This window comes from Diachasma alloeum, unplaced genomic scaffold, assembly GCF_001412515.2.
Source record: "Diachasma alloeum isolate Michigan unplaced genomic scaffold, Dall2.0 Dall_scaffold_00201, whole genome shotgun sequence".
Taxonomy (NCBI): domain Eukaryota; kingdom Metazoa; phylum Arthropoda; class Insecta; order Hymenoptera; family Braconidae; genus Diachasma; species Diachasma alloeum.
This window is the reverse complement of record NW_021680366.1, coordinates 1,001,063-1,013,877: the sequence shown is the minus strand read 5'-3', so window position 1 is coordinate 1,013,877 and position 12,815 is coordinate 1,001,063. Positions and strand designations below refer to the sequence as shown.

The following is a 12,815-nucleotide window of genomic DNA, read 5'->3' as shown; positions in this document are numbered from 1 at the left end:
AATTCATCTTGCATAAGGCCTAGGAAGTGGAAAAAAGCAATTCTGAGCGATCCACTTGCCTATAGGCGACCCAAATTTGGTTTTAAGGCTCTATCTCTCATAGTTCCCGAGATAATCGCGAAAAACGAAAGTGCCAAAAAAAATTAATTTAATTCATCTTGTATAGGGTGTAGGAAGTGGAAAAACGCAATTCTGAGCCGTCCATCTGCCTATACGGAACCCAAATTTCCTCAGGAATCGAATGGAATAGGTTTTAAGGCTCTATCTCTCATAGTTTCCGAGATAATCGCGAAAAACGAAAATGCCAAAAAAAATTAATTTAATTCATCTTGTATAGGGTGTAGGAAGTGGAAAAACGCAATTCTGAGCCGTCCATCTGCCTATACGGAACCCAAATTTCCTCAGGAATCGAATGGAATAGGTTTTAAGGCTCTATCTCTCATAGTTTCCGAGATAATCGCGAAAAACGAAAATGCCAAAAAAAATTAATTTAATTCATCTTGTATAGGGTGTAGGAAGTGGAAAAACGCAATTCTGAGCCGTCCATCTGCCTATACGGAACCCAAATTTCCTCAGGAATCGAATGGAATAGGTTTTAAGGCTCTATCTCTCATAGTTTCCGAGATAATCGCGAAAAACGAAAATGCCAAAAAAAATTAATTTAATTCATCTTGTATAGGGTGTAGGAAGTGGAAAAACGCAATTCTGAGCCGTCCATCTGCCTATACGGAACCCAAATTTCCTCAGGAATCGAATGGAATAGGTTTTAAGGCTCTATCTCTCATAGTTTCCGAGATAATCGCGAAAAACGAAAATGCCAAAAAAAATTAATTTAATTCATCTTGTATAGGGTGTAGGAAGTGGAAAAACGCAATTCTGAGCCGTCCATCTGCCTATACGGAACCCAAATTTCCTCAGGAATCGAATGGAATAGGTTTTAAGGCTCTATCTCTCATAGTTTCCGAGATAATCGCGAAAAACGAAAATGCCAAAAAAAATTAATTTAATTCATCTTGTATAGGGTGTAGGAAGTGGAAAAACGCAATTCTGAGCCGTCCATCTGCCTATACGGAACCCAAATTTCCTCAGGAATCGAATGGAATAGGTTTTAAGGCTCTATCTCTCATAGTTTCCGAGATAATCGCGAAAAACGAAAATGCCAAAAAAAATTAATTTAATTCATCTTGTATAGGGTGTAGGAAGTGGAAAAACGCAATTCTGAGCCGTCCATCTGCCTATACGGAACCCAAATTTCCTCAGGAATCGAATGGAATAGGTTTTAAGGCTCTATCTCTCATAGTTTCCGAGATAATCGCGAAAAACGAAAATGCCAAAAAAAATTAATTTAATTCATCTTGTATAGGGTGTAGGAAGTGGAAAAACGCAATTCTGAGCCGTCCATCTGCCTATACGGAACCCAAATTTCCTCAGGAATCGAATGGAATAGGTTTTAAGGCTCTATCTCTCATAGTTTCCGAGATAATCGCGAAAAACGAAAATGCCAAAAAAAATTAATTTAATTCATCTTGTATAGGGTGTAGGAAGTGGAAAAACGCAATTCTGAGCCGTCCATCTGCCTATACGGAACCCAAATTTCCTCAGGAATCGAATGGAATAGGTTTTAAGGCTCTATCTCTCATAGTTTCCGAGATAATCGCGAAAAACGAAAATGCCAAAAAAAATTAATTTAATTCATCTTGTATAGGGTGTAGGAAGTGGAAAAACGCAATTCTGAGCCGTCCATCTGCCTATACGGAACCCAAATTTCCTCAGGAATCGAATGGAATAGGTTTTAAGGCTCTATCTCTCATAGTTTCCGAGATAATCGCGAAAAACGAAAATGCCAAAAAAAATTAATTTAATTCATCTTGTATAGGGTGTAGGAAGTGGAAAAACGCAATTCTGAGCCGTCCATCTGCCTATACGGAACCCAAATTTCCTCAGGAATCGAATGGAATAGGTTTTAAGGCTCTATCTCTCATAGTTTCCGAGATAATCGCGAAAAACGAAAATGCCAAAAAAAATTAATTTAATTCATCTTGTATAGGGTGTAGGAAGTGGAAAAACGCAATTCTGAGCCGTCCATCTGCCTATACGGAACCCAAATTTCCTCAGGAATCGAATGGAATAGGTTTTAAGGCTCTATCTCTCATAGTTTCCGAGATAATCGCGAAAAACGAAAATGCCAAAAAAAATTAATTTAATTCATCTTGTATAGGGTGTAGGAAGTGGAAAAACGCAATTCTGAGCCGTCCATCTGCCTATACGGAACCCAAATTTCCTCAGGAATCGAATGGAATAGGTTTTAAGGCTCTATCTCTCATAGTTTCCGAGATAATCGCGAAAAACGAAAATGCCAAAAAAAATTAATTTAATTCATCTTGTATAGGGTGTAGGAAGTGGAAAAACGCAATTCTGAGCCGTCCATCTGCCTATACGGAACCCAAATTTCCTCAGGAATCGAATGGAATAGGTTTTAAGGCTCTATCTCTCATAGTTTCCGAGATAATCGCGAAAAACGAAAATGCCAAAAAAAATTAATTTAATTCATCTTGTATAGGGTGTAGGAAGTGGAAAAACGCAATTCTGAGCCGTCCATCTGCCTATACGGAACCCAAATTTCCTCAGGAATCGAATGGAATAGGTTTTAAGGCTCTATCTCTCATAGTTTCCGAGATAATCGCGAAAAACGAAAATGCCAAAAAAAATTAATTTAATTCATCTTGTATAGGGTGTAGGAAGTGGAAAAACGCAATTCTGAGCCGTCCATCTGCCTATACGGAACCCAAATTTCCTCAGGAATCGAATGGAATAGGTTTTAAGGCTCTATCTCTCATAGTTTCCGAGATAATCGCGAAAAACGAAAATGCCAAAAAAAATTAATTTAATTCATCTTGTATAGGGTGTAGGAAGTGGAAAAACGCAATTCTGAGCCGTCCATCTGCCTATACGGAACCCAAATTTCCTCAGGAATCGAATGGAATAGGTTTTAAGGCTCTATCTCTCATAGTTTCCGAGATAATCGCGAAAAACGAAAATGCCAAAAAAAATTAATTTAATTCATCTTGTATAGGGTGTAGGAAGTGGAAAAACGCAATTCTGAGCCGTCCATCTGCCTATACGGAACCCAAATTTCCTCAGGAATCGAATGGAATAGGTTTTAAGGCTCTATCTCTCATAGTTTCCGAGATAATCGCGAAAAACGAAAATGCCAAAAAAAATTAATTTAATTCATCTTGTATAGGGTGTAGGAAGTGGAAAAACGCAATTCTGAGCCGTCCATCTGCCTATACGGAACCCAAATTTCCTCAGGAATCGAATGGAATAGGTTTTAAGGCTCTATCTCTCATAGTTTCCGAGATAATCGCGAAAAACGAAAATGCCAAAAAAAATTAATTTAATTCATCTTGTATAGGGTGTAGGAAGTGGAAAAACGCAATTCTGAGCCGTCCATCTGCCTATACGGAACCCAAATTTCCTCAGGAATCGAATGGAATAGGTTTTAAGGCTCTATCTCTCATAGTTTCCGAGATAATCGCGAAAAACGAAAATGCCAAAAAAAATTAATTTAATTCATCTTGTATAGGGTGTAGGAAGTGGAAAAACGCAATTCTGAGCCGTCCATCTGCCTATACGGAACCCAAATTTTCTCAGGAATCGAATGGAATAGGTTTTAAGGCTCTATCTCTCATAGTTTCCGAGATAATCGCGAAAAACGAAAGTGCCAAAAAAAATTAATTTAATTCATCTTCCGTGAAGCCCACGGAACATAAACATTCGGGAGGCGATAAAAGCGCCGAGAGTGGGGGTAGGCCTCGAGCGCTCGGAGCGCGAGGTATCTTATACGAAGCCTCTACTGTATTCTCATAAATTCATGTAGTTTGCATTATTAATTGCAAATTAATGCAATTAATGATGATGACATCATTAATAAATTCAAAATCAAATCACATAGTTTTGAACAGAAGTCTAGTACATGCAACATCTATTAAACTTACTCATTCATGAAAATCCATTCCCCAAAAATAACTCGAGGAAGGATTGCCCGTAAGACCGTCAAGACCTTCGATTTTCCGCGTAATTAATTTTCCCCAAGTAAACCCTATCACCGGAAGTCCATAATATGAAGTTCAAACATGACAATTAATTATCGTTGACGAATCACGAAACGCTCGTAAACACTTCCTATATTGCACACCTCAGGACTAAAGTGAACTCCATCGTTCCATTGTAATTCTCAACGAGGGGGCAAAACTATTGGCAATCACCAACCACAACTCGATAATTGGTTCGTCGTAAATCGACCGTTATCGCATCAAATACTTCCGGCCCCTTGTGGTGTCTTTGGATACCTCCTCTTGTCCCACATACTTACCAACCACTTACTTATTTCTATCTCATTCGCGAATTATATTTAGACGAATTATCGTTTTCGGAGTGATCTCCGATTTATCACGGATGGCAAATGGGAATTCCCGGAATTTTATTATCAGCGGAAAATAATGCACGCGAGAAAATATTGCAACACTTGGAAAAATAATTTCTTCGAATCGAATGATTAATTCATTTGAATAATTACCATTATTCGAAAGATTATTTGGAATACACTGTTAGAAAAAAAAAAAATACACTGCTAGAAAAAAAAATGAAATTTCATTCGACAGTTGACCACTAATTTTCAGGACAATGACACTGAATGCGATTTAGGCACGGCGAGAAATATTCAGTAAAAATTACGGAACAATTCACGTAATCCGCAATGGGGAATCGTTTTCCGGCAATTTTTATAGGAATGGGAGACAAGAAATCTGAAACGTTTAGTGAATTTTCAGGTTCATCACCGAACAAAGTACGAAATTGTCACGTAATATTTCCCGAAGAAGTCAAATCTTACAGAAACTTGCCGACTCATTATGCCTCCAAAATCAAAAATTCTTGAACGTTCAATCATTTTTATGAAGCTGGTGAGTTATTTCTACGTTCCGTTCCGTAAAATTTCTCAATCGTTGGGGAAAAATTACGGAACGACTTGTCCCCACAGCGGTGACTCATACGGGTGGTTAATTTTTACGGAACAAATTGTAGAATTTACATGACGATTCGTACAATTTCAGTTACAACTAACACTTTTTATTGAATTGTACTTCACTCGCGGATTATGTTTCGAAACGTAATTTTTACGTTTTTTTCTGGTAATTTTTATTGAATTTTTCTCCATGTAGGGGAAAAAAATAATAAAATTTCAGGTTTCACTGAAAGTTCAATAAAATTTCACAATTTTAAGCAGCATAAACAGGAGAATCCCTCAATGTATTTGAATATCCAATCTACTACGAATATTCAGTGCCAAATTACATTGAATTTTCAGTAAAATCCAAAATTCCATGATTTTTTTTCCCCCTAAATCGCAATCAGGGGGAGAATCACTGGAGAATAATCACAGGAATAAAGTATGAGTGAAATAACCCATGGAAAACTCTTCCATTTATCACTCTGATGGAATATAATTCTTTAAAAAAACAATTTCAAGAGCTATCTCACCCCGATTAATCATTGAAAATGATATTTCCATTTTATTTTGATGGAATAGTGTCCAGCTGTGTATAATTGGTTTGGCTTCATACTTATCAATTGAGTTTAACCGAATTGATTTCACAGACGACGAGAAAAAATTAATTACGTCGGCCTATTTATCCCATTAATTTAGTCTGAACGATATCTCGGAGTGACAGAAATGCTAATACATACGTAAAAGTATAATTCGACCAGCTGCGTTTGCTTGGGTACACAGGTCAGTGCTTCTGATTCACAGCATCCAGTGTCATCTGAGCATCTGTGGAGTATTGCGCAGTGTGGAATGTATCTTGTTGTTGTATATGGGTAAACGTCACGCACAGGTATGACTCGCGCTCTCGGCTGTTGACAGTTGCCTTCCTGTCGCACTTTCTGTATGTGCTGCATGACCTCTCCCACGCCAGCTAGAACAATGAATGAAAAATGATTGTTTTATGATTTTCTAAGTACAGAAAAGGCTTCGTATAAGATACTTTAGGGACAGTAGGAGAGTGGAATTTCGGGAACCCCGATGCCCCCACTACGCGCGCCCATAGAGAGGAGAAAAATCGGGATCAGCGAATTTCAAATAAGATACCTCGCTCGTTGCGCCCGAATTCAATGAAATTTTCAATTTTACTGAATGAATATCGATAGCTAATCAATTTATGTGTTTAATGTTTTGAATTTGTATCGTCCGAGTTCCCTTTTCTCTCTAAACATAACCCCACGTGATAGAATGGCAGCTGATGTCGGGGAATTGTTGGTGGACTGGAGAATAATCACAGACGAAAAATTACGATTTTTCGATGGGAAAAGTGAAAAAAAATCGATGTATATTTCCATTACTTGAAAAAAGTGGTGTGACCCCCCCTTAAGGTCATTAGACCCTCATGATTACTTCGTTCGTCCCTCCCGTTTGACCCTTAACACCGTTTGAACCTTATAACTACTCTCTTCCCGTTGAAAAATGACCGGGGCCATAGGTATCTTATAAGAAGCCCACGGAACATGAACATTCGGGCGGCGATAAAAGTGCCGAGAGTGGGAGTAGGCCTCGAGCGCTCGGAGCGCGAGGTATCTTATACGAAGCCTCTACTGTATTCTCATAAATTCATGTAGTTTGCATTATTGATTGCAAATTAATGCAATTAACGATGATGACATCATTAATAAATTCAAAATCAAATTGCATAGTCTTGAACAGAAGTCGAGTACATGCAACATCTATTAAACTTACTCAGTCATGAAAATCCATTCCCCAAAAATAACTCGAGGAATGATTGCTCGTGGCGGTAGGCCTCGAGCGCTCGGAGCGTGCGGTATCTTATAGAGAGGTATCTTATACGAAGCCTCTACTCTACCTTTCTATCGGGATCAGAGCTGATGAATCGATGTTTTGTCGTGAGCGATGGAGTCATGAGAAAGTTGACTCGGGGGTACGCAGTGTGGACCAGTTTTTAAATGAAGTATGTAATTGCTAATGGGTGAATTTATACAGCGAGAGGAGAAACGACCCAATATCACAAAACCTGAGGACTAATCAGCAGCCATGCGGTAAAACGGTTCGAGTCGATTTTGACTATTGGCCAGTTTTCAATGAATATCTCGAAATCTAATGGAGATAGCAACATTTTTGTTATGAACTTTTTTGTAGCCCACAATTTACTCCATAAAAAATGTCGTTAGCAAAATTTCGTCAGCTCCCTTAGATTCGGAGATAATTCGACCTAAACCGTTTTACCGCTTCGCTACTGAAATCGTGTGGAGCAATAGTTATGTGAAGTGTTTACGACTTAAACATGAGTATTTCACGATAAAGTGAGAATTTTTTGACTTGAGGAATCGTGTTCTTATGTGAGTAAATGCTCAATCAGGGACTTGTAAGTGCTCAATCAAGGAATACGAGATAATTAATCAATGAATTATTTAATTAATTAACGACAGTAGTCGTCGCACGGGTGGCGTGCGGCTCCGGCGGTCGTCCGAGGCAAGCAAATCTCTCGAAAATTAGTGTACCTTCTCACCAATGCATGAGACGTACCGAAGTGGGCACAAAAAAGTAGAGAATACTCTGTACACTATTAAAAATTTTCGTCTGAATTTTCCGGGCCACATTTCGGAAATTTTCATAGTGTCCAAGTTTCACTGAAATTTCAGGAAATCTTGTCATTGAAAATTCAGAATTTCGTGGAGAAATCAAACAGAACTATATATTTCCGTATTTCCGTTCCATATTTCACTTTACGCACAAGTGATGAAAAATAATTTAATCAAATAAACGGGTTTATTCAAATAGCTCGTGTTAAAGCTTTTCACGTATGCAAAAAATTATTAGAAAATGCTAGCACTTTCTCTAAAGAATTCTTTTGAATTGCTACTTTTATTGCTTCTTGAGAAGCCTACAGAATTCTACTATAGTTTTGTACACAAATTTTGCTGAAGAATATCTTTAATATTAAAAGCAATATGTAGTATAAATAAAGTCCATAATTTTCCATTTTTCTGCAGAAATTCTCGACCATAAATTTACCGACTTCTCCCGCTGCATTATTATTTATTCCTCACAATGAAATCCAAGACAAACTGTGAGAATTCATATCCAAGAATTCAGTAGCGAAGTGGTAAAAGGAGATGAGTCAATTTTGACTATTGACCAGTTTTCAATCAATATCTTGGAATCTAAAGGAGATAGCAAAATTTTTGTTACAACCTTTTTTGTAGAGCCTATTGAGGGCTACAACAAATGTAATTACGAAAATTTCGCTATCTCCCTTAGATTCGGAAATATTCCTCAAAAACTCAACTGGGAGATGAGTCGACTTATCTCCGTTTACCACTTCACTACTGAATTCTTGAAATCATTGCTTAGGAAGCAGAGAGAATGCATTTATCAACATGCGATAATCCCCTATTTGGAATGAATATCGATTGTCATTCGTTTCATTACGATTAAAATAATTCCATTGAAATGGGCAGAAAAAACTCAAATAAAGGTGATTCCTCCGATTGAAATACGTCACAATTATCATAATATTCGCGAAATGGAAGCCTTCTCCCATCGAATATTCTGTTCTTACATCATGATCGAATTCCACAAAAATTCATCATCTCACCGTTTCATAAGTACGATTCAATAAAGAGAGGATGATTGGTGAAAGGTAGAAAGCTTGATGAGCCCACCACGTGCATTATTATGTGGGCGTAACGGATTTTTGTGAATTGTTGAGGCGATTCCGTTACTCTTGTGTAACTATGACAAATTGATTTTCCAGTGTGAATTAATAAAGTTCACCATCTGTAATAAAGTGTGGTAGCTTGGCGATTACATGAGTTTATGCATGTGGGCGATTATCTCCGCTACACCTTGAGACCACGTGGAATAATATAATAAAAGTTCAATAGGGCGACAAATGACGATTGCTGCAATGAGGTTTGCTATCCGGTCGGATCGTAGTTATGAACTGTGTTGAAATGAAAAATCATTGCTTCTAGGATTCAGTATGTGGGTAATAACTTGATGAGGTGACGGTGTTGATGTGATAGTGGAATTTAATACCTGTACTGGTTACTTTCAACGTTAGTTTAATTAATGATGCGTATTCACAAGTGAGTGTATACTAAGAAATGACGCATTTCAATCGAATGAAAAGACATTTTTGACAATTTTCTACACAGCAAAAACGAATGTCTGAATTTCACACACTTTTTGTAGACATTTTTCAGACACTAAAAAACGTCTGAATAAAATGAAAATTTGTTGGAATTTCAAACGTGTATTAAGATATTTGGGCACCTCTACGTTATTTTAATTAGCGATGCATTTCAATCGAATGAAAAGACATATTTGACAATTTTCTATTCTTTCAATAATATTTTTCAAACTAATGATTAAAGATTTTGAATTAAGTGATTGTTTATTTGACTCATCTGAAAATTTATTCCAAATAATTTCCATTTTCCAAAAAACTATTTGGAATAATCGATGAGCATTCATTTGATGAGGAGAAATAATTGAAATAAATTAGGAAATACTATTTCATTTATTATTCTCAAACATCGTTGCTTCTAGGATTAGATTCGGTATGTGGGTAATAACTTGATGAGGTGGCGGCGTTGATGTGATAGTGGAATTCAATACCTGTACTGGTTACTTTCGACGTTAGTTTAATTAATGATCCGTATTCACAAGCGAGTGTATCCTGAGAAATGACGCATTTCAATCGAATGAAAAGACTTATTCAACAGTTTTCTATTCATTTTAACAATATTTTTAAATGGAATGACTAATGCTTTTAAATTAATTAATTGTGTATTTGACTTATTGTGGGTCGATTGCACCAAGATCAGTTGAATAAATCCGCAGTCAACGGCCCGTTAACTCGTAATATTGACATTGGACGAAATTTAATCCAAAGATTTAAATAACTAATCGAGCTTGGCGTCACCGGCCCTATCTGAAATATTTATTTGAAATAATTTTCATCTACCAAAAGACTATTTGGAATAATCGATGAACATTCATTTGATGAAGAGGAATAATTGAAATAAATTCGGGAATACTATTTCATTTATTATTTTCACAAAGCATTGCTTCTAGGATTCAGAATGTGGGTAATAACTTGATGAGGTAGTGATGTTGATGTGATAGTGTATTTTAATGCCTGCAGTAGTTGCTTTCAACTTTAGTTTAATTTAAGTTTAAATTTGTGATCATTGTTGTTGACTTTTTGGTTAAAAAAAAATCTACTCTCTAATTTTGGGTGACCGGAGACAATTTTGATCGACGAAATCAGATTTCTGAGAAAAAATCACGCGAAAAATAGAATTCCAAATTTTTTTTTCTCGAAAAATGAAAAGAAATTTTGTGAAAGCATTCCTTTCTATTTGATTCAAATAAAAATTAACAACTCATTTTCTATTTAATTCAAACAGTTATTGTTGCCTGCATCAAGAACACATGAGAATAGAAAAACTCAATAATTTATGAGGCTGCAATAAATAAAGTTATTTAGATTTTTTTCTGAAATCCATAGGGACTAACTTTTGGCTCCGATTGTCTTGGGATGGAGAAATGGCGCGTTTCGATCGAATAAAATATTTTAAACAGTTTTCTATTCATTTAAACAATATTTTTTCGTGCTGAATATTAAAAAAATAATTCGCGCGGAATGGACAAACGTCCTTGATTAATTATAATGGAGGATTGAATTTACCTTTCTGTTTGTACTGACGCGTTGGAACGGTGGATTTCTTTGTCTGGAACTTCTGATCACTTTGCATCGATTGTAATCCATTAGTGGCATGCTGTTGCGAGATAGCAGTATTGTTACGGCGATCGTAAGTTTTCTGGGTGGTAATGGTAATGATGGGCCTTGAAGTTATTTTCACTGGTGGCTTGGGCGTTGTTGCTGACGGTGGGGCCGAAGTTTCGTCCTCTGGCTCTGTCAGATTCGACGGATACTCCACAACAGAAGGAAAATCATAATTTTCATTAGAGACAGGATGTTGATTCAATTCAGAGACTGGGGTATTTTTTAATTCAAAGGGCCGGATGACAAAAATTCAGAGAAAAATCTAGTGCACGCTGATAAAAAAGATGGAGGGATTTAGTTGTTGTTAATGAGAGTTCTTAACTATTACCGCCATCCGTGAATAGTTAACTAATGTCATGATGTTAATAGTTAAGAAGCCTCGTCAATACACCCAGAAAAATGTTTCTTTTAAATAAAAATAAAAATCTTTATTACAATTTTCTATTTAGAGATCGGGCAGGCGCGCGGAGCGAATATTTTGAGAAAAAAATCGAAATCGATCCACTAGTTTTGAAGATATTTGCGGACAACGATTTAAAACCGAATCGCTTTTTTGTCAAAAATTATTAGATCGATCAGGTTGAATTTTGCACAGAGTTAGTCCTCATTAGGACCTATAATCTGGCGAAATTTCAGATTTTTGGGAATTACTTTACACTGTTAGAAATTTTTTGAAATTTAAGATTTTGGGATTTATGATGAAATTTATAATTCATCTACTAGAAGACTCTAAAAACAGAAATAAAAATAGAACGTAATGTGCAAAATTATTCTAAATCGAATGGCCAGAGAAAAATTTGGAGTACCTGAGAAAAAAGAGAAAATATTTGAAAGATTCTATCCCATATAAGCGCATGTTAGCGCACGCGTTCGGTGCATTTTGTCCACTCCATGTCTAAGTAATAAACGTGGGTTGGTGGATTGAAATTTTTATAAAGATAAAGGGAATAAGTTCATCTCTCAATTGAAAAAAAAAACAATTTTTCATGAATACTTGCGATTTTGGATGAACATCCTTAATTTCTCAATTTTCTTGAAATCGACTACTGGGAATTTTTACGTTCGTATTTTTACGTTTCAGACCATTCTGCATCATTTCCAATTAAAATTAGAGAATGTAAAAATTGGACGATTACAGTGCTTCCATTCGGAAGCAAAAATCCACGTTAATTAAATTTTTCCGCGTGTAATCATAATATTTTCATCACACGGAAAGAAATGTTCAGTAGAAATTACAGAACTCACAATATGCTCACCGATTACAGAATCGACTTAGAAAATTTGAAGTAGCTCTACCCTTCTTCTTTCAATTTTTAAATTTTTCAACTAAATTGCATGGAAAAAATTTGAAAAAATTCATACCCAATCAGTATTATCTAAATTAAATTTCCCAAAATATTGCTAATTTTTCAAACATTTCCCTTTTATAAATAAATAATAAAACTTGTTTGCAAAACGGTGAATTATTTTTTATGAGGTGTCAAAAAAAATTCTTGATTTTTTCACATCTAATGGAAAAAAATTCAAATTTTTATCTTTGATAACAATGGAAATGTTGATTTTCACATAAGACATTGGGTTAAATCCTGATTTTTAAACATTCCTTCTTTGAAAACCAAATCGATAATTAAATTGAGAAAAAAATCAGAATTCCGAATCTAATCGAGTTTTCTGCAATTTTCTTGCAGTTTTCAATAATCTTTGAATTTACCGTAAGGGTAGAGTTACTTTAAGTGACGGTATCGTAATTTTTCCCAGGAGATTCAAATAAAAATTACGCAACGCTCTGGAAAAATTTCCGGATAATTCCGTAAAATTTCTTACAACCACATTTCGCTCCGGAATTACGGAAAAGATACGTCATTTTTATTGAATATTTCTCTCCGTGCAAACGTTTGAGCATAAAATTTTGTTATAAAAAAATTAATGAATTCTGGAGCAAAAAAA

At 35.9% G+C, this 12,815-nt stretch overlaps 1 protein-coding gene across 1 annotated transcript in view; it reads right to left on the bottom strand.

Annotated features, from left to right (window-relative positions):
- The window catches only part of LOC107035825 (sarcoplasmic reticulum histidine-rich calcium-binding protein), a 52,859-nt gene that overhangs the window by 18,460 nt on the left and 21,584 nt on the right, over positions 1-12,815 (bottom strand). Inside the window, exons 2-3 of the mRNA XM_015253419.1 lie at positions 10,770-11,016; positions 5,749-5,978 (exon numbers count right to left, since the gene is read on the bottom strand). Of these exons, the coding sequence (XP_015108905.1) occupies positions 5,749-5,978; positions 10,770-11,016 (477 nt within the window). The remainder of the gene's footprint in view (positions 1-5,748; positions 5,979-10,769; positions 11,017-12,815) is intronic.